General features: G+C 41.1%; 1 protein-coding gene across 1 annotated transcript in view; it reads left to right on the top strand.

The window, feature by feature from the left end:
* LOC117323766 overlaps positions 1–20,766 on the top strand; it is a 106,109-nt gene that overhangs the window by 66,608 nt on the left and 18,735 nt on the right. Inside the window, exons 25-28 of the mRNA XM_033879199.1 lie at positions 4,236–4,456; positions 10,371–10,735; positions 11,994–15,741; positions 15,793–16,804. Coding sequence (XP_033735090.1) covers positions 4,236–4,456; positions 10,371–10,735; positions 11,994–15,741; positions 15,793–16,804 — 5,346 coding nt within the window. The remainder of the gene's footprint in view (positions 1–4,235; positions 4,457–10,370; positions 10,736–11,993; positions 15,742–15,792; positions 16,805–20,766) is intronic.

Here is a 20,766-nt window from a genome sequence, read left to right as displayed (position 1 = left end):
GTTCAAACAAAACACACACAGTATATATAGTTATGGGTGGGAAAACACGGACAAATTCAGGACTTTGTTATGATTTTGTAAGTATGCTTTGTGTTGTAAACTTAGAACAGTGAGTTTGATATAACGTAGATAACTTCTTTATTTCTAAATATGATTTCCTACACTGAAGTGTCCTTGATTATAATCCCATTACCATCCTGTCTGACATCTAGACACCATGCAGAGAACCGATATATTCTGTTGTAGGGGCCGGTACTCACTGTAATGTGGAAAATATAGACTTGGTCACTTTAGACAGGTGTGTAAAAGGGATCTTTATAACCAGGTGTAAATGAGGTGACATATTAATTAATCTTTATAAATAGTCATGTTATACCTTGTCTCCAACCTCCAGATGCTACGTGATTGGTCAAAGCCTTACCACACAAAGGCTAGAAGGTCTATAAGTCAAAGAGATCAGATGTATTGTAGAGATACCACATTTTTAGCTCACCATCATCAGATGGTGGGCTATTCAAATCACCCTACATCTGTAGTCGGTTGTCTGTCGTTCATACTCTTCTGTAAACAATTCTTATTTTTTTTCTATTTCTGGAGTAGTACTATAATGTAGGATACATATTTTCAAACTTCAGATTTCCTTTGGCCCCTAGTTAGTACCATTCCATTTATATATAAAGTTCTTATCAGATGTTTCATAGATTCTGTATGTTGGTTGCCCTTGTTATCGAATAATGAAGAGAAAAACGGTAAATGTAGAAAAAAGATTAGTCTTACATAGACCAAATAAAGTTCATTCAGTGGTAGGTGCCAAAATCCCTCTTGTTAAGTAATATTCTATACAAATTTAAACATGATTTGGATTATAAAGCTTCCAGAAATTGACTTTGAAAATTTTGACTTTAATCAAGATTCATAAATATCAGTAGATTTCAATATTTTTACAATCTTAGACAGTCAATAAAGATCATGCACTGCTGTGAAATTATGAAAACATTTCATATTAACAAAAAAATGTATACAACATGATTTCACTTTGTGATCATATTCATTAGTGATAGTTGATGCTGACATATCTATTGTGTGTAAAGTAACCATGGTTACCGTATTGATATTTGGACACACCTATAGTGTGGGTGGTCCTGTTTCATATCATTAATGAATAAGGAAATGGGAAACATCCCTGTGTACCATCTGGTACCTGTACATTGTTTTATGATCCACCTTAGGTGAGGTAAAACTGTAATGACACACAAACTGTATACAACATTGACAGATCTTTAATCCTGAAATGTGTGTGTCTTATAAAGCTTACTAGTCCAATATAATCATGTCCTCAATTTTATGTATATGTAGTACAAAAAGTTTCCAGGTATATGTACAGCAAAAGCAAATCTTCCCCAAAATATTTTCCATCCTCCACAAACATACAGGTACTCAACCTCCACAAAATACAGGTGCCCATCCTCCACATACAGGTACACACCCTCCACAAACATACAGGTACACACCCTCCACATACAGGTACACACCCTCCACAAACATACAGGTACACACTCTCCACAAACATACAGGTACACACCCTCCACAAACATACAGGTACACACCCTCCACAAACATACAGGTACACACCCTCCACAAAAATACAGGTACACATCCTCCACAAACATACAGGTACACACCCTCCACAAACATACAGGTACACATCCTCCACAAACATACAGGTACACACCCTCCACAAAAATACAGGTACACATCCTTCACATACAGGTACACATCCTTCACATACAGGTACACACCCTCCACAAACATACAGGTACACACCCTCCACAAACATACAGGTACACATCCTTCACATACAGTTACACATCCTTCACATACAGGTACACATCCTTCACATACAGGTACACACCCTCCACAAAATACAGGTGCCCATCCTCAACATACAGGTACACACCCTCCACAAACATACAGGTACACACCCTCCACAAACATGCAGGTACACATCCTCCACAAACATACAGGTACCGACCCTCCACAAATATACAGGTACACACCCTCCACAAACATACAGGTACACACCCTCCACAAACATACAGGTACACACCCTCCACAAACATACAGGTACACACCCTCCACAAACATACAGGTACACACCCTCCACAAACATACAGGTACACATCCTTCACAAACATATAGGTATACACTCCACAAACATACAGTTACCTGCCTTCCACATACAGGTACTCACCCTCCAAACATACAAGTTGTATCAGAAAACATTATTTGGTACTAAACTGCCTGTTATATCAGGAGCATAAATAATTAATAAATATGATCATGAGAGTTAATTAGGTATTTAGGTGTTGGGCATTTGGTAACTGACTTGAGACAGTGTTGGTCATGTGTGGCAGTAGTTAGTGGTCATTTACCTGTAATGCATGGTCAGTTGTCTACAATATAGTGATCCGTCAAGATGATTTCAAAGAAACTGTTGTTTGCATACCATGATGGTTTGAGGATGATACTTGCTGTGCTCATCAAGAAGTTTCGTACAAAGTAAGTCTGTTGGATGATGATGTTAGTACCAAGATGAGTGTACATTATTGTAAACCCCCATTTGATTGAGTGTATACACCTAAAGAGACCTTGCTTTACCTGACAGTCACAGATGACCTGTAGTTGAACTGAAGATAGTATCTAAAGTTATAATGCCTGAATCAATCACTTAAAGTAATTATTGTTCAAGATTTAAAAAAAGTTTAAAAGGAAATCAGAATGGAATATACTTTGATCTAGAGCAATTTTAATGAGAATCTTAGTATACTATTGACCTATCATAAAAATGTTGTAAAATGTTTACAGCAGAAATACCTCCAAGGAAGATTCTGTGGATGTAGAGGTTAGGAAAATTCCTACCACATTCATCAGAGAATATACCACCTTCAGGTTCTTTTGTGCTGATGGACATTTGTAGCTTATGCATATTTTAAAGGCTTTCTTCCTAGAGTTTAACCATTTTTAGATTTGGTGTTGTTGAGTAGGGTGGGATTGTGAGGCTTATGTACAAATATATTAAGATTTTTTTTCCAAGAGTTTTACCATTGTGAGATTGGGTGGCTTATATTTATGGATTTCTTCCTACAATTTTATCATTGTGAGATTGGATGGCTTATTTATAAGGATTTCATCCCAGAGTTTTTACTGTTGCAAGATTTTGTTTAACTATGTCGTGTTTGAGTAGCATGACCTGATACTTTTATTTTTATTTTACCTCATCGAGTATCCTTACCTGAATACTTTACCTTTATTTACCTGAATATCCTTTCCTGAATACTTCACCTATATTTTACCTGAGTATTCTTACCTGAATACTTTACCTTTATATACCTGTCCGAATACTTACCTAAATACTTTACCTATATTTTACCTGAGTATCTTACCTGTATACTTTACCTATATTTACTTACGTATATCCTTACCTGAGTTCTTTGACCTATTACTTATCTTAGTAACCATACCTGAATACCTTACCTGTATTTTACCCAAGTGTTCATGCTTGCTCACTTAATTTGAATTGATCTTCATTTACACGAAACATATTGCCCAATTTAAAGACATTTCAATAAGTTGTAACCATTTAGTAATGTTGAACTTGCTATATGACACGTGTAAGTAGAACTTCTCTCTCTAAAGGGAACAGTATTATTGATAAGTGGCAGATTGTCTGAATTATACTGGAGGTATTGGTCACTTTATCATGTTAACGACCTTACACAGGTGAGTTATGACATATATCATATCTAACCGATAAATTGATCTCTGTAGTGTGTTGATAGGAGCCAATCCTTCAATAAAAGTGACCAGAGAGAGTGGTTAAAGTGGATCATTCCTGTATCCTGGGGGTTATATCACTGTGCTGGGTACAGCAGCTGATATATGTAATCTTCCCACTTGTGTGTTTTACCTGGCTGATTCTGATGAAGGACTATTGATTACAGAGTCCAGGCCTTACCTGTCTGCATTTAAAGCATGAATGTTAGTTTACCTGCATGATAAACCTGTTGATTGCCTTAGAGGAGTCTGATTGCTCGTGTGAAGCATTCATATGCTGTCTAGTATCAGCGTGAATGCCACTTAAATATGGAGTTTTATAGGCTCTCCTGTGTTAAAGTGACATACTGAGTACTGTTTCTACCTGTCGACTTTCTATAACACTGTGTTTTTACCTATAGACGGGAACTACAGAGGGTACGTGATGAACATCGAAAGGCTGAGGAGGAGAGGCAACTGCGAGAAGAGGAGTTGTGGCGTTTACATGAAAGTCACAAACAAGAAATTGAACATCAGCGGCATTCATTGACTGAAATCGCTGAAGAGAATCTTACCCAGCACCAGAGGGCTGAGGAGGAACTTGCTTACGCCCGCGACTGCCTACAACAGGAGAAAGAAGCTTGTAAGTATGATGTTTAGTACATTCACCAATGGCTCTCTACAGTAGGAGAGGGACATCTGTAAGTATAATGATATGTAAAGGTATATATACATATCTGAACGAGTGCCATATGCCTGTGACTTCATGATTTGTCTACAATAGGAGGAGGACATCTGTAAGTATAATGATAAGTACAGGTTTATGTATCTGTAGGGGTGACATATGCCCGTGACTACATGAAGAGGGGCGTATGTAGGTATGATGTTTAGTAGAGGTAAATATACATGTTGGAGTGACATACGTCTGCGGTCTACAGTGTGAGTCCAGGGACATATGAGTAGCAATGATATATACACATCTACAGGTACTTAGCTACATGTCTGGTTACCATGATAACCCTGGTCTGTAGAAACATGTCTGGTTACCATGATACCCTAAGTCTGTAGATACATGTCTGGTTACCGTGATAACCTAGGTCTGTAGATACATGTCTGGTTACCATTATAACTTAGGTCTGTAGATACATGTCTGGTTACCATGATAACCCTGGTCTGTAGATACATGTCTGGGAATACCATGATAACCCTGGTCTGTAGATACATGTCTGGTTACCATGATAACCCTGGTCTGTAGATACATGTCTGGGAATACCATGATAACCCAGGTCTGTAGATACATGTCTGGTTACCATGATAACCCTGGTCTGTAGATACATGTCTGGGAATATCATGATAACCCAGGTCTGTAGATACATGTCTGGTTACCGTGATAACCTAGGTCTGTAGATACATGTCTGGTTACCATTATAACCCAGGTCTGTAGATACATGTCTGGTTACCGTGATATCAAAGGTCTGTAGATACATGTCTGGTAACCATGATAACCCTGGTCTGTAGATACATGTCTGGGAATACCATGATAACCCAGGTCTGTAGATACATGTCTGATTACCTTGATAACCCAGGTCTGTAGATACATGTCTGGTTACCATGATAACCCAGGTCTGTAGATACATGTCTGGGAATACCATGATAACCCAGGTCTGTAGATACATGTCTGGTTACCATGATAACCCAGGTCTGTAGATACATGTCTGGTTACCATGATAACCCTGGTCTGTAGATACATGTCTGGTTACCATGATAACCCTGGTCTGTAGATACATGTCTGGTTACCATGATAACCCTGGTCTGTAGATACATGTCTGGGAATACCATGATAACCCAGGTCTGTAGATACATGTGTGGTTACCATGATAACCCAGGTCTGTAGATACATGTCTGGGAATACCATGATAACCCAGGTCTGTAGATACATGTCTGGTTACCATGATAACCCAGGTCTGTAGATACATGTCTGGTTACCATGATAACCCTGGTCTGTAGATACATGTCTGGGAATACCATGATAACCCAGGTCTGTAGATACATGTCTGGGAATACCATGATAACCCAGGTCTGTAGATACATGTCTGGTTACCATGATAACCCTGGTCTGTAGATACATGTCTGGGAATACCATGATAACCCAGGTCTGTAGATACATGTCTGGGAATACCATGATAACCCAGGTCTGTAGATATACATGTCTGGTTACCATGATAACCCAGGTCTGTAGATACATGTCTGGGAATACCATGATAACCCTGGTCTGTAGATACATGTCTGGTTACCATGATAACCCTGGTCTGTAGATACATGTCTGGGAATACCATGATAACCCAGGTCTGTAGATACATGTCTGGGAATACCATGATAACCCAGGTCTGTAGATACATGTCTGGTTACCATGATAACCCAGGTCTGTAGATACATGTCTGGGAATACCATGATAACCCAGGTCTGTAGATACATGTCTGGTTATTATGATAACCCTGGTCTGTAGATACATGTCTGGTTACCATGATAACCCTGGTCTGTAGATACATGTCTGGGAATACCATGATAACCCAGGTCTGTAGATACATGTCTGGGAATACTATGATAACCCAGGTCTGTAGATACATGTCTGGGAATACTATGATAACCCAGGTCTGTAGATACATGTCTGGTTACCATGATAACCCTGGTCTGTAGATACATGTCTGGGAATACCATGATAACCCAGGTCTGTAGATACATGTGTGGTTACCATGATAACCCAGGTCTGTAGATACATGTCTGGGAATACCATGATAACCCAGGTCTGTAGATACATGTCTGGTTACCATGATAACCCAGGTCTGTAGATACATGTCTGGTTACCATGATAACCCAGGTCTGTAGATACATGTCTGGTTACCATGATAACCCTGGTCTGTAGATACATGTCTGGGAATACCATGATAACCCAGGTCTGTAGATACATGTCTGGGAATACCATGATAACCCAGGTCTGTAGATACATGTCTGGTTACCATGATAACCCTGGTCTGTAGATACATGTCTGGGAATACCATGATAACCCAGGTCTGTAGATACATGTCTGGGAATACCATGATAACCCAGGTCTGTAGATACATGTCTGGTTACCATGATAACCCTGGTCTGTAGATACATGTCTGGGAATACTATGATAACCCAGGTCTGTAGATACATGTCTGGGAATACCATGATAACCCTGGTCTGTAGATACATGTCTGGGAATACTATGATAACCCAGGTCTGTAGATACATGTCTGGGAATACTATGATAACCCAGGTCTGTAGATACATGTCTGGGAATACCATGATAACCCAGGTCTGTAGATACATGTCTGGGAATACCATGATAACCCAGGTCTGTAGATACATGTCTGGTTACCATGATAACCCTGGTCTGTAGATACATGTCTGGGAATACCATGATAACCCAGGTCTGTAGATACATGTCTGGGAATACCATGATAACCCAGGTCTGTAGATATACATGTCTGGTTACCATGATAACCCAGGTCTGTAGATACATGTCTGGGAATACCATGATAACCCTGGTCTGTAGATACATGTCTGGTTACCATGATAACCCTGGTCTGTAGATACATGTCTGGGAATACCATGATAACCCAGGTCTGTAGATACATGTCTGGGAATACCATGATAACCCAGGTCTGTAGATACATGTCTGGTTACCATGATAACCCAGGTCTGTAGATACATGTCTGGGAATACCATGATAACCCAGGTCTGTAGATACATGTCTGGTTATTATGATAACCCTGGTCTGTAGATACATGTCTGGTTACCATGATAACCCTGGTCTGTAGATACATGTCTGGGAATACCATGATAACCCAGGTCTGTAGATACATGTCTGGGAATACTATGATAACCCAGGTCTGTAGATACATGTCTGGGAATACTATGATAACCCAGGTCTGTAGATACATGTCTGGTTACCATGATAACCCTGGTCTGTAGATACATGTCTGGGAATACCATGATAACCCAGGTCTGTAGATACATGTGTGGTTACCATGATAACCCAGGTCTGTAGATACATGTCTGGGAATACCATGATAACCCAGGTCTGTAGATACATGTCTGGTTACCATGATAACCCAGGTCTGTAGATACATGTCTGGTTACCATGATAACCCAGGTCTGTAGATACATGTCTGGTTACCATGATAACCCTGGTCTGTAGATACATGTCTGGGAATACCATGATAACCCAGGTCTGTAGATACATGTCTGGGAATACCATGATAACCCAGGTCTGTAGATACATGTCTGGGAATACCATGATAACCCAGGTCTTTAGATACATGTCTGGTTACCATGATAACCCAGGTCTGTAGATACATGTCTGGGAATACCATGATAACCCAGGTCTGTAGATACATGTCTGGTTACCATGATAACCCTGGTCTGTAGATACATGTCTGGGAATACTATGATAACCCAGGTCTGTAGATACATGTCTGGTTACCATGATAACCCTGGTCTGTAGATACATGTCTGGTTACCATGATAACCCTGGTCTGTAGATACATGTCTGGGAATACCATGATAACCTAGGTCTGTAGATACATGTCTGGTTACCATGATAACCCTGGTCTGTAGATACATGTCTGGGAATACTATGATAACCCAGGTCTGTAGATACATGTCTGGTTACCATGATAACCCTGGTCTGTAGATACATGTCTGGTTACCATGATAACCCTGGTCTGTAGATACATGTCTGGGAATACCATGATAACCCAGGTCTGTAGATACATGTCTGGGAATACCATGATAACCCTGGTCTGTAGATACATGTCTGGTTACCATGATAACCCTGGTCTGTAGATACATGTCTGGGAATACCATGATAACCCTGGTCTGTAGATACATGTCTGGGAATACCATGATAACCCAGGTCTGTAGATACATGTCTGGGAATACCATGATAACCCAGGTCTGTAGATACATGTCTGGTTACCATGATAACCCAGGTCTGTAGATACATGTCTGGTTACCGTGATAACCTAGGTCTGTAGATACATGTCTGGGAATACCATGATAACCTAGGTCTGTAGATACATGTGTGGTTACCATCATGAGAAGTCTGTAAAATTCTACTTGATGTAAGGATAAGCTCTTAATGATATTTGAAGCTCGTCGGACAAAGTTGAGGTAGTTACAGTATGACAGACAAGGTATCATTGCCATCCAAAGGGTCAGGATGACCTATAGCCATCGTGCTTCGTCCGTTGTCGTGCGCCGTCCGTAAACTTTTCACATTTCCATCTTCTTCTCAAGTTCCACCAGTGGGATTGAGCTGAAACTTGCCAGAAATGATCCTGAGATGGTCCTGACCAAGTGTTGTTATTTTTCGGGTCGGTCCGAAATCCAAGATGAAAAACACATTTTAAACTTCTTCTCAAGTTCCATCAGTGCTGTTGGGCTTAAACTTGCCTGAAATGTTCCTGATATGATCCCGACCAAGTGATGTTATTTTTTGGATTGGTCTGAAATCCAAGACGGCCGCCATGGCCGCCATCTTGAAAAACACATTTTAAACTTCTTCTCCAGTTCCGTTGGTGCCATTGAGCTGGAAATTGGTGAAGATGTCAAGGAAGGCGAGCCAACATAGTGTTGTTATTTTTCTTCCTCGTAAAAACTTTGACATGGCAGCAATGGCGGCCATTTTGTAACATGATTGTGCAATCATGGTTTTCCTGAACAACACCTATTTCAAACTTCTTCTCATATTCCACCGGTGGGATTCAGCTCTAGCTTACCAGAAATGATCCTGAGATGGTCCTTACCAAGTGTTGTTATTTATCGGGTCGGCCAGAAATCCAAGATGGCCGCCATGCCAGCCATCTTGAAAAACGCATTCTAAACTTCTTCTCCAGTTCCACTGATGCCATTGAGCTGGAAATTGATGAGGATGTTAAGGAAGGAAGGCCAACAAACTGTTGTTATTTTTCGGCCTCGTGAAATCATTGACTTGGCAGCCATGGCAGCCATTATGTAACATGATTGTGCAATCATGGTTTTCCTGAACAACTTCTTCTCAAATTCCAGCAGTGGAATTCAGCTCTTAACTTACCAGAAATTATCCTTAGATGGTCCAGACCAAGTGTTGTTATTTATTGAGTCGGTCAGAAATCCAAGATGGCCACCATGACCAACAGTGCCACTATATACTTGCTACAGAGAATACATACTACAATAATATAAGGGTTTTAATTTAGAGTCAGATGACCTTTAAGGCCCTTGTTATCTTGATCTAACAGGTCTATATATGTATTCAGGCTATACTAATTATCGAAGGTAGTACATCAGTTCTTAGGAAGAATCTGGGATATTGGTCCAGCCGAATTGTCAGCTTACTGTCAATATTACAGTATTAAAAAATAATGATATAGCTTAAATTATAACTATAGAAATTAGGTGGAAAAAGTAATTTCTCGTTGCTCATCGAGAGAAAAAACCATAAACTAATAGATGTGTGTTGTAGGAGAGATAATTTTTTATGTTCGCAGTTCAGCAGTACCTACAAGAAGAGTTAGCTAAAGTCCAGAAAGGACGGACAAAGTCTGAGTTTGGCTCTCAGACCGAGTTAGGTGTAGTCCAGACTGTAGATGTAGGGTGTGATCAGGGACTACAGGATATTGAGAGGAAGAAGGAGTCCTTACAAGGCCAGATCAAGGCACTGGCCCAGGGAGAACTCATCCGTTGCCTGTCATACCGCGACACGGAACTGAGACTTTTTGAGGAAGCAGAGGAAATTGAGGACCAATACCAGACAACTCAGGAGCAACTCAATGCTGAGCTGCAGCAGCTGGAGGAGGTAGAAAAGGGTTACCGCTCAGGGGACCGCACTGAGCTGCAGGACATAACACGTACGGTAGGTACCATTATATATAGGAGGGGTGAGGAGGTAGAAAAGGGTTACCGCTCAGAGGACCACACTCAGCTGCAGGACATAACACGTACGGTAGGTACCATTATATATAGGAGGGATGAGGAGGTAGAAAAGGGTAACCGCTCAGAGGACCGCACTCAGCTGCAGGACATTACATGTACAGTAGGTACCATTATATATAGAGGGGGTGAGGGAGAGGTAGAGAAGGGTTACCGCTCAGGGGACTGGACTCAGTTGGAGTAGGGGTTAGGTACAGAACTGTTGGATATCACTTAAATTGTGCTGGGAAATCATCATTGAGATTAAAGACAAATAGACCTATTCTTATTTTACATAATTCATTACTCTTTGACATAAATGTTAGATAAGTTTAATTCAATATGAAGTCTGATGATGTAATATCAGCAGGATAAGCCAGTTAACGCCTGTTAATCCCTTCCCAGCAGGAGTTACCTCCCTTACCTAGGGATTTAGAAACAGCAGGTATCAGCTAATTACCCTAGTCAATAAGATACAAGTGTACTGTACATGTAATGTCTGGCCAGCTCTATAAAATATGGTTTTGTTGAGATCTCTGTGGTAAAATCAATAACAGGTTATAGTACTGATTGACTGGCTGAGCAGGTGCTTGTCTAATCCAGTAATCAGACGTACAGATCTACATGTTCAATGTCGAGGAGCAATGTTTTATGAGCAGTGATGTTCATGTTAGACCTAGCTTAGAGAATGGTTTCTGTATTCTGTATATAATTGGCCACAAATCATCAGACTGGATTTACACCCTATCTATGTAACTACTTGGTATTGAAACTGAAAAACAGGTAATTGTATAACTAATTATTGCTGGTAACAGATAATGCAGGTTGGCAGGTAGATAAATGTTAATTTTACTGGTACCATGGTTACAGAAGAGACATTCAGTCATAACAAAGTGGATGGATTCTAACATACCTCAGGGTTGACATCTTCATCAGACCCATTTTACTATGTATGAAACCTTTGATTATGATTTAATGATAAAAATAGGATAGTGTCAGGCCAATTAATGAAACAAGGACTTCACAAAAGGAAGGAACCATTTGTTTGTGAATGTGTAAAAGATGTACACTTATATAATATGTGTATGGTATATGGTCTATCTGATACATATTATATGTTCTGTTGTTATTAGGGAATGTGTAGTACATATAACCTCATTGTTAAGGTTGTATTCTAATCAGTCCTGTTTTTGTCCTGACAGGATGATGACTTGACAGATCTTGACCGACAACAGAAACAGTTACACCAGTATATAGCGGAAAAGGAGGGTTTGATGCAGGTCGGTCTGGATGTACCTCGTCCCCTCAGATCAGCCTGTAGTGAGGAAGTGCTGACTGATGCTCAGACATCCAGTTTGGGCTTCCCCTTCAGGGCTTCTAGTCTCCTGGCTTTAAAACAGGGCAGTGAAGGGGACCTACCGTCCATGTCAGCGAGGCTATCTCTCAGATCCTCTCTAAATATCACTTCCTTGGACTCGATACCAGACAGTGTGGAGAGCATGGACACATCCTCATCACTTCCAAGCTCTTCAAGTAACCAAGGAGTATCCACAAGAAAACGGTCAACCAGGAGTCCAGCCTCAGATACACTGACCTCCGGGGCTAAAGAGGTCACAAGTCGGCTGTATACAGCACCACCTCCAAAATTTAAATATGAACCTAAACAGAAATCCAAAGTGGTGCCTAAGACAAATTCAGTGAGGAAGCGTGATGTTAAGAAAGACACAAGTGTTGGTGTAGGTAGGAATATCCCCAGTACTGAGAGTAAAAAAGGAACTGAGGATGGAAAAAGTTTAAGAAAGTCAAAATCTCCATCACCTGGTAGACAGACTGTACCATTGCCAGGACGACAAAGTACACCATCCCCTGGAAGACGCACTAGCCCATCACCAGGGAAACCTGCTTCACCAGCACAAAGGAAACAGAAATCACCACAACCAGAACATACAAGTAAGGGTGAAGGTCATGATAAGGAGAAAGTGAGTGATCCGGGGTCAACTGGTCAGTCAGTGACCAAACGTATAAGACATGGCAGTGATGAATCTGGTGTGGTACCCCGCCTTAGACAGAGCGTATCACAACCCACACTGACCCTAAATAGGGGTCTCACTAACAACCCACGGCTCACACCAACCAAACTACGACCAATAAACAGTGCTACATCCCTGGCCAGTGTTCCTGAGGCAGTAGGTGAAGAGACAGAGGCTGTGGACAATGGCCAAGTCACTCACACGGCTGTTGTCCGCAGGCGAAAAAAGCGTCAGTTTGATGAAGACGATACACGGAGACATTCTGAGCCTGTTGGAGAATCCCTTGCTGATGCATTTGAAAAGTATACACAGGAAATGGAGGCGAGTATAGAAATACCTGTAATATTATTGCATGATGATTCACCTGGTGAGCAGGTATGGGCTAGGCACCATGGCAGTAGTGTGTCAGATTCTGATGATGTGCCATCTAGTGACAATACAAACAATAGTGACGCCAGTGAAGAAGTTTCAGCCGGACAGAATCATCAGTCCTTCAGTGTCATCCCCAGTACATCTGACCTGGAAGTAAAATCATCTGTAGGTCATCAAATATCAACTGTACAGGAAGTGGAATGTAGCCAAACCATGACAGGGGATTCTACAGCCCAGGAATGTTTGAATGACAGCTTGGGATCCTCAGTGGATGGAAAACCTACCGACAACCAGTGCAATGTAAACTCAGTTTGTAATGTCCCGACAGAACAGATGGAAATATCTTTTGGAATTAAACCGTGTAAAGGGGATGATAGTGTGTTCAGAAATGACCTTGAATATCAACAAGGAGCTGTAAGGTCAGTTGAATTAGACAGTGACTCTGGATTTTATCCCGAAAGTTCTGACAACTTTGAGAGTTCAGGAGCACATTCCTTTGCTGGGTCTATTAATAGCTCCCTTGGTAGGTCAGGTGTTGGTCCTGAACTGGATCCCCAAGGATCCATGCCACAGGCAGTTCACCCTTTATTACCTGGGGATGTTCATCAGGAATGTGATAAAACTAATGCACCATATGATAAGATTTCACCTATGAACAGTGAAAAACCAGTATTTATAGCTTCATTAGATGACTCTGATGTCATGGAGAGCAGTCTAATATCCCCGACTGATGTCAGCCTTCATCTGTCCCAGGACTCGGAGTCAGACTCCGGTAAAAATGGGAGAAAACGAGAACATGACCATTCCTTGGAGGATTCTCACATTGATATTCCAAATAAGTGTAAAAAGGATGAAAAGTTTCCTTCTGACAATGTATATGTGGATTGTATAGATCAAGAACACATGACAGTGGCTCCAGAGCATGGAAATTCACAAAACATTCCACAAAGTTCCAAACAAAATTTGAATTCTCAATTAACTTTCAATCCAAATTTCCAGACTAGCTCTGGATTTATTGTCTGTGATATTTTACAAGATGCTGCCAAGGCAATGTCTGCAGATTTCGATGACGTTCATAGGTCCTACTCCTCAGATTCTTTAGAGGATGCTGACTCTCTGGATGGATCAAGACCTCGCACAACCAGAGAGCAGGAACTGACTGATTCTCTGGAGGATTCTGAAGGCGACCAAGGGGAAAATAAATCTAAACGTAAGAAACCAAAATTTGATACAGGATCTCTACAAAGTCATGAGCAAAAATCTGACACACAATCTTTACAATGTGAACAGCAAACTGACACAATATTTCTACAAAGGGAACAACAAACTGACACAGGATTTCTTCAAAGGGAACAACAAACTGACACAGGATCTCTACAAAGGGAACAACAAACTGACACAGGATCTGTACAAAGGGAACAACAAACTGACACAGGATCTGTACAGGGGGAACAACAAACTGACACAGGATCTCTACAGGGGGAACAACAAACTGACACAGGATCTCTACAAAGGGAACAACAAACTGACACAGGATCTCTACAAGGGGAACAACAAACTGACACAGGATCTGTACAAGGGGAACAACAAACTGACACAGGATCTCTACAACAGGAACAAATGACTGACACAGGATCTGTACAGGGGGAACAACAAACTGACACAGGATCTGTACAGGGGGAACAACAAACTGACACAGGATCTCTACAGGGGGAACAACAAACTGACACAGGATCTCTACAACAGGAACAAATGACTGACACAGGATCACAACAAAGTGCAGTTGAATCACAAGGATGCGGCAGTTCTGAACAAAAGCATTCACAGATGGAGAGTAGTGAAAAATTCCAAAATGAAACTGTTCCATGTTTGAATGATGAAGTGATTGAATTTGGGAGCAATACCAGTGTGTCTACCAGCAAAAGTCATAAACATTCAGATTTTGAAGTGTCAGAATCAGTGTCAACTGTTGACTTAGAAAATGAAATATTTAATGTTGACAAAAAAACTAACTTGTCTCAAACTGATGTTGAAATATTTTCAACACCTGTTCCAGAGTGTCCAGCTGGAGATAGAACAGTGACATTGACCAAAAGTGATGTTAGCTTCTGCTCAACACCTAATACTGTTGAATCATGTGATGGTGAAGGTTCATTAAGTACTGATAATATATACCCCGCATGTAAAGGGGATGAAGTTTCAGAAATATCAGTTTGTGAGCAGACCTCATCTGCTACTGATCTCCCTCCAATCTGCTCTGGTGATTTGGACTCTTCTGCCACCGCTGAGCCCTATGTAATGGTCTGCCCTGGTGAACTGGACTCTTCTGCCACCACTGAGCCCTCTGTAATGGTCTGTCCCGGTGAGATGGACACCTCTACCACCACTAAGCCCTCTGTAATGGTCTGCCCAGGTGAGATGGAGGCCACTAAGCCCTCTGTAATGGTCTGTCCCGGTGAGATGGACACCTCTACCACCACTAAGCCCTCTGTAATGGTCTGCCCAGGTGAGATGGAGGCCACTAAGCCCTCTGTAATGGTCTGCCCCGGTGAGATGGACACCTCTGCCACCACTGAGCCCTCTGTATTGGTCTGCCCAGGTGAGATGGAGGCCACTAAGCCCTTTGTAATGGTCTGCCCCGGTGAGATGGACACCTCTGCCACCACTGAGCCCTCTGTAATGGTCTGTCCTGGTGAGATGGAGGCCACTAAGCCCTCTGTAATGGTCTGCCCCGGTGAGATGGACACCTCTGCCACCACTGAGCCCTCTGTAATGGTCTGCCCAGGTGAGATGGAGGCCACTAAGCCCTCTGTAATGGTCTGTCCTGGTGAGATGGACGCCTCTACCACCACTGAGCCCTCTGTAATGGTCTGCCCAGGTGAGATGGAGGCCACTAAGCCCTCTGTAATGGTCTACCCAGGTGAGATGGAGGCCACTAAGCCCTCTGTAATGGTCTGCCCTGGTGAGATAGACACATCTGCCACCACTAAGCCCTCTGTAATGGTCTGCCCTGGTGAGATGGACGCCTCTGCCACCACTAAGCCCTCTGCAATGGTCTGCCCTGGTGAGCTAAATGCCTTTGTCCCTGAGCCCTCTGGAGAGATGTCTGAAGATACTTCTTTACATTTAAATCATGTAAACAATTCCATTGGTGTCAATGGAGAACATCTAGATCTAGGTCAGGGATGCATTTCAGCAGCAAGTGAGTGTGAATCAGAGGCATCTCACACCCAGCACCATCCCGACAGCAACCAAGGTCAAGTGATCAGTATCATGGAGGTCACTCCAAATCAACCAGACACCAAGTGTGTGGACATACTTATGGTTGATTCTTCTGCAACATTTAAGGAAGCTAAAAACAACATGGAGGACTCTAGCTGTCAGACAAACCATCCCTCAGATATGAACTTCATACCAATCAGCAATGCTTCAGAGGACTCTAGCAGTCAGGTGACTGAGCAACCCTCCACACGAAGTCTGGGCATTGTGACCACACCTGATCTCCTGATTGCTGAGGAGGACAATGTTGGAGGAGCCAGTGACTGTTCCCAGGACTCCATCCAGGAACTCCAAGAACAGTTGCAGCAGCTAGAGGAGTTTCCTGGTCAAAAGTGAGTCTTTAGTTAAATATTTCATGTTTAGTATTCAGCTCTGTCGTTTTTGTTCTCAGATTTGATATTCAGCTCAGTCACTCTCTGTTAATATAAAGTTCTACTGTGTCACTTTCTGTTAATGTAAAGTTCTACTGTGTCACTTTATGTTAATATAAAGTTCTACTGTGCAACTTTCTGTTCTCAGATTAAAGTTCTACTGTGTCACTTTCTGTTCTCAGATTAAAGTTCTACTGTGTCACTTTCTGTTAATATAAAGTTCCACTGTGTCACTTTCTGTTCCCAGATTAAAGTTCCACTGTGTCACTTTCTGTTCCCAGATATTAAGTTCCACTGTGTCACTTTCTTTTAATATAAAGTTCCACTGTGTCACTTTCTGTTAATATAAAGTTCCACTGTGTCACTTTCTGTTCTCAGATTAAAGTTCCACTGTGTCACTTTCTGTTCTCAGAGTTAATATGTTCTGTTGATCTCACATTTCGAAGCTTGCTTTATTCGTAATCCTCACTTGAATTAGTGATGCTATTTTTTATCATAGAAATATGCAAAAAAAAAAAAAAATTAAAAATCTGTTTTATAACATATAGCTTTTAATTATCATAGAGTAGATGTTTTGCCTTATACCTAGAGGTGTGAAAATTAAGTTAACACCGTCCTAATCTGGGCAATACATTTAGTGCACAGTCGGTTGGTTTACACATAACGCTAGACCAGAACAATGGAGGAATTGCCTTTTTAATGCTGTTTGTAATTCCCATGTGTAAGGTAGGCCACCAGGCTAAGCTGATATAAGTGTTTCTTATGTAATGTCAAGATTTTGAGCCAGAAAACTAGGTTAACCTGACGTGAAAGTGAATTTAAAAGTTTACCTTATTAACTTATATTTGTATAGACTTGTCAAAAAGTATGTTGGTGTATTATATGGGGTGGTGTCCATATCTTCCATCCAAAATAAATGTTTTTTGTTCAGATATCTCAACTTTTCACTGATTTCTTCACACTTAATGATCTTTATTGTTTTGACATGTAGTTTTGAATTTAGTAAGTGACATTTTGATTTGGCATTTTTTGGTTACACTTCCATTTTGATTGGATACATGACTGTAACAAAAGGTTATATACTGACCATCCTTTTAGTCTATAGTCTATCTACTTGTCGTATATAATTCAAATTTCCTAATTATTTTATCTGTATAACCCTATTTGTTTGTTCTATTGACATTGTGTTGGTGAACTCTAATGATATTTTTGACACATTTACCAGAGTAAACAAGTACATTGTATAACACAGTATGACTGGACTGGTATCCTAGGGTTAAAAATGTGTATCTAATCTGGCCTCTCATTGATGGGAAATAGCCATTTCATTATCCCCTTACCTGCCTTAGTGCCGATTGTTTGGTTTGTGGGGCATAAAAGGTAACTTATGACAATGAGATGTACTAGGAATTGGCTCCAAGCACTATGGAGAACATGCGAGAGCTCCTGATTTCCACATTTGAATAGCCTGCCAGCTGAACCAGAGATATGATAATCTTGTTTCCTCGCACAACTGTTAAAGTCCCGCTACATTAGCAGTCCAGTGATAATGCATTTTTAATGATATAACAGTCGTTTTATTTTCTTTACTTTTACTTAGTATTTGTGGATCTGTATACTTTGTTCTGAAAAGTTTTCAACATATTATGTAATCAATTTCAGTCTATATAAAATAGAAGCTCTTTAAACATGTTTATCGTGACAAATATTAATTACAAATTTTCTGAGACCCTGAGGTCAATCACTGGTAGTGTGTGGGACTTGATGTGATGCCAACAATACATTGTTAGGCAGTAATGGGATCGATTGTGGATTCTTAAATGTGTTTATATAGGTAGAGGCCCAGGTCTGGTGTTGTACAGTAATATACTGATGTGTAGAGTCCAGGTCTGGTGTTGTACAGTAATATACTGATGTATAGAGCCCAGATCTGGTGTTGTACAGTAATATACTGATGTGTAGAGTCCAGGTCTGGTGTTGTAACATAATATACTGATGTATAGAGCCCAGGTCTGGTGTTGTACAGTAATACACTGATGTGTAGAGCCCAGGTCTGGTGTTGTACAGTAATATACTGATGTGTAGAGTCCAGGTCTGGTGTTGTACAGTAATATACTGATGTGTAGAGTCCAGGTCTGGTGTTGTACAGTAATACACTGATGTGTAGAGTCCATGTCTGGTGTTGTACAATAATAAACTGATGTGTAGAGCCCAGGTCTGGTGTTGTAACATAATATACTGATGTGTAGAGTCCAGGTCTGGTGTTGTACAGTAATACACTGATGTGTAGAGTCCATGCAGGTCTGGTGTTGTACAGTAATACACTGATGTGTAGAGTCCAGGTCTGGTGTTATACAGTAATACACTGATGTGTAGAGTCCATGTCTGGTGTTGTACAGTAATACACTGATGTGTAGGGTCCAGGTCTGGTGTTGTACAGTAATACACTGATGTGTAGGGTCCAGGTCTGGTGTTGTACAGTAATATACTGATGTGTAGAGTCCAGGTCTGGTGTTGTACAGTAATATACTGACGTGTAGAGTCCAGGTGTTGTACAGTTATATACTGATGTGTAGAGTCCAGGTCTGGTGTTGTACAGTAATACACTGATGTGTAGAGTCCAGGTCTGGTGTTGTACAGTAATATACTGACGTGTAGAGTCCAGGTGTTGTACAGTTATATACTGATGTGTAGAGTCCAGGTCTGGTGTTGTACAGTAATACACTGATGTGTAGAGTCCAGGTGTTGTACAGTTATATACTGATGTGTAGAGTCCAGGTCTGGTGTTGTACAGCAATACACTGATGTGTAGAGTCCAGGTCTGGTGTTGTACAGTAATACACTGATGTGTAGAGTCCAGGTCTGGTGTTGTACAGTAATACACTGATGTGTAGAGTCCAGGTCTGGTGTTGTAACATAATATACTGATGTGTAGAGTCCAGGTCTGGTGTTGTACAGTAATATACTGATGTGTAGAGCCCAGGTGTTGTACAGTAATACACTGATGTGTAGAGCCCAGGTCTGGTGTTGTACAGTAATACACTGATGTGTAGAGTCCAGGTCTGGTGTTGTACAGTAATACACTGATGTGTAGAGTCCAGGTCTGGTGTTGTACAGTAATATACTGATGTGTAGAGTCCAGGTCTGGTGTTGTACAGTAATACACTGATGTGTAGAGTCCAGGTCTGGTGTTGTACAGTAATATGCTGATGTGTAGAGTCCAGGTCTGGTGTTGTACAGTAATACACTGATGTGTAGGGTCCAGGTCTGGTGTTGTACAGTAATATACTGATGTGTAGAGTCCAGGTCTGGTGTTGTACAGTAATATACTGATGTGTAGAGCCCAGGTCTGGTGTTGTACAGTAATACACTGATGTGTAGGGTCCAGGTCTGGTGTTGTACAGTAATATACTGATGTGTAGAGTCCAGGTCTGGTGTTGTACAGTAATATACTGATGTGTAGAGCCCAGGTCTGGTGTTGTACAGTAATATACTGATGTGTAGAGTCCAGGTCTGGTGTTGTACAGTAATATACTGATGTGTAGAGTCCAGGTCTGGTGTTGTACAGTAATATACTGATGTGTAGAGCCCAGGTCTGGTGTTGTACAGTAATATACTGATGTGTAGAGTCCAGGTCTGGTGTTGTACAGTAATACACTGATGTGTAGAGCCCAGGTGTTGTACAGTTATATACTGATGTGTAGAGTCCAGGTGTCGTACAGTAATACACTGATGTGTAGAGCCCAGGTCTGGTGTTGTACAGTAATATACTGATGTATAGAGTCCAGGTGTTGTACAGTAATACACTGATGTGTAGAGCCCAGGTCTGGTGTTGTACAGTAATATACTGATGTGTAGAGTCCAGGTCTGGTGTTGTACAGTAATAAACTGATGTATAGAGCCCAGATCTGGTGTTGTACAGT

Source organism: Pecten maximus, chromosome 3, assembly GCF_902652985.1.
Source record: "Pecten maximus chromosome 3, xPecMax1.1, whole genome shotgun sequence".
NCBI lineage: Eukaryota > Metazoa > Mollusca > Bivalvia > Pectinida > Pectinidae > Pecten > Pecten maximus.
Note: the sequence above shows the minus strand (reverse complement) of the source record. Positions and strands in the feature narration are given on the sequence as shown.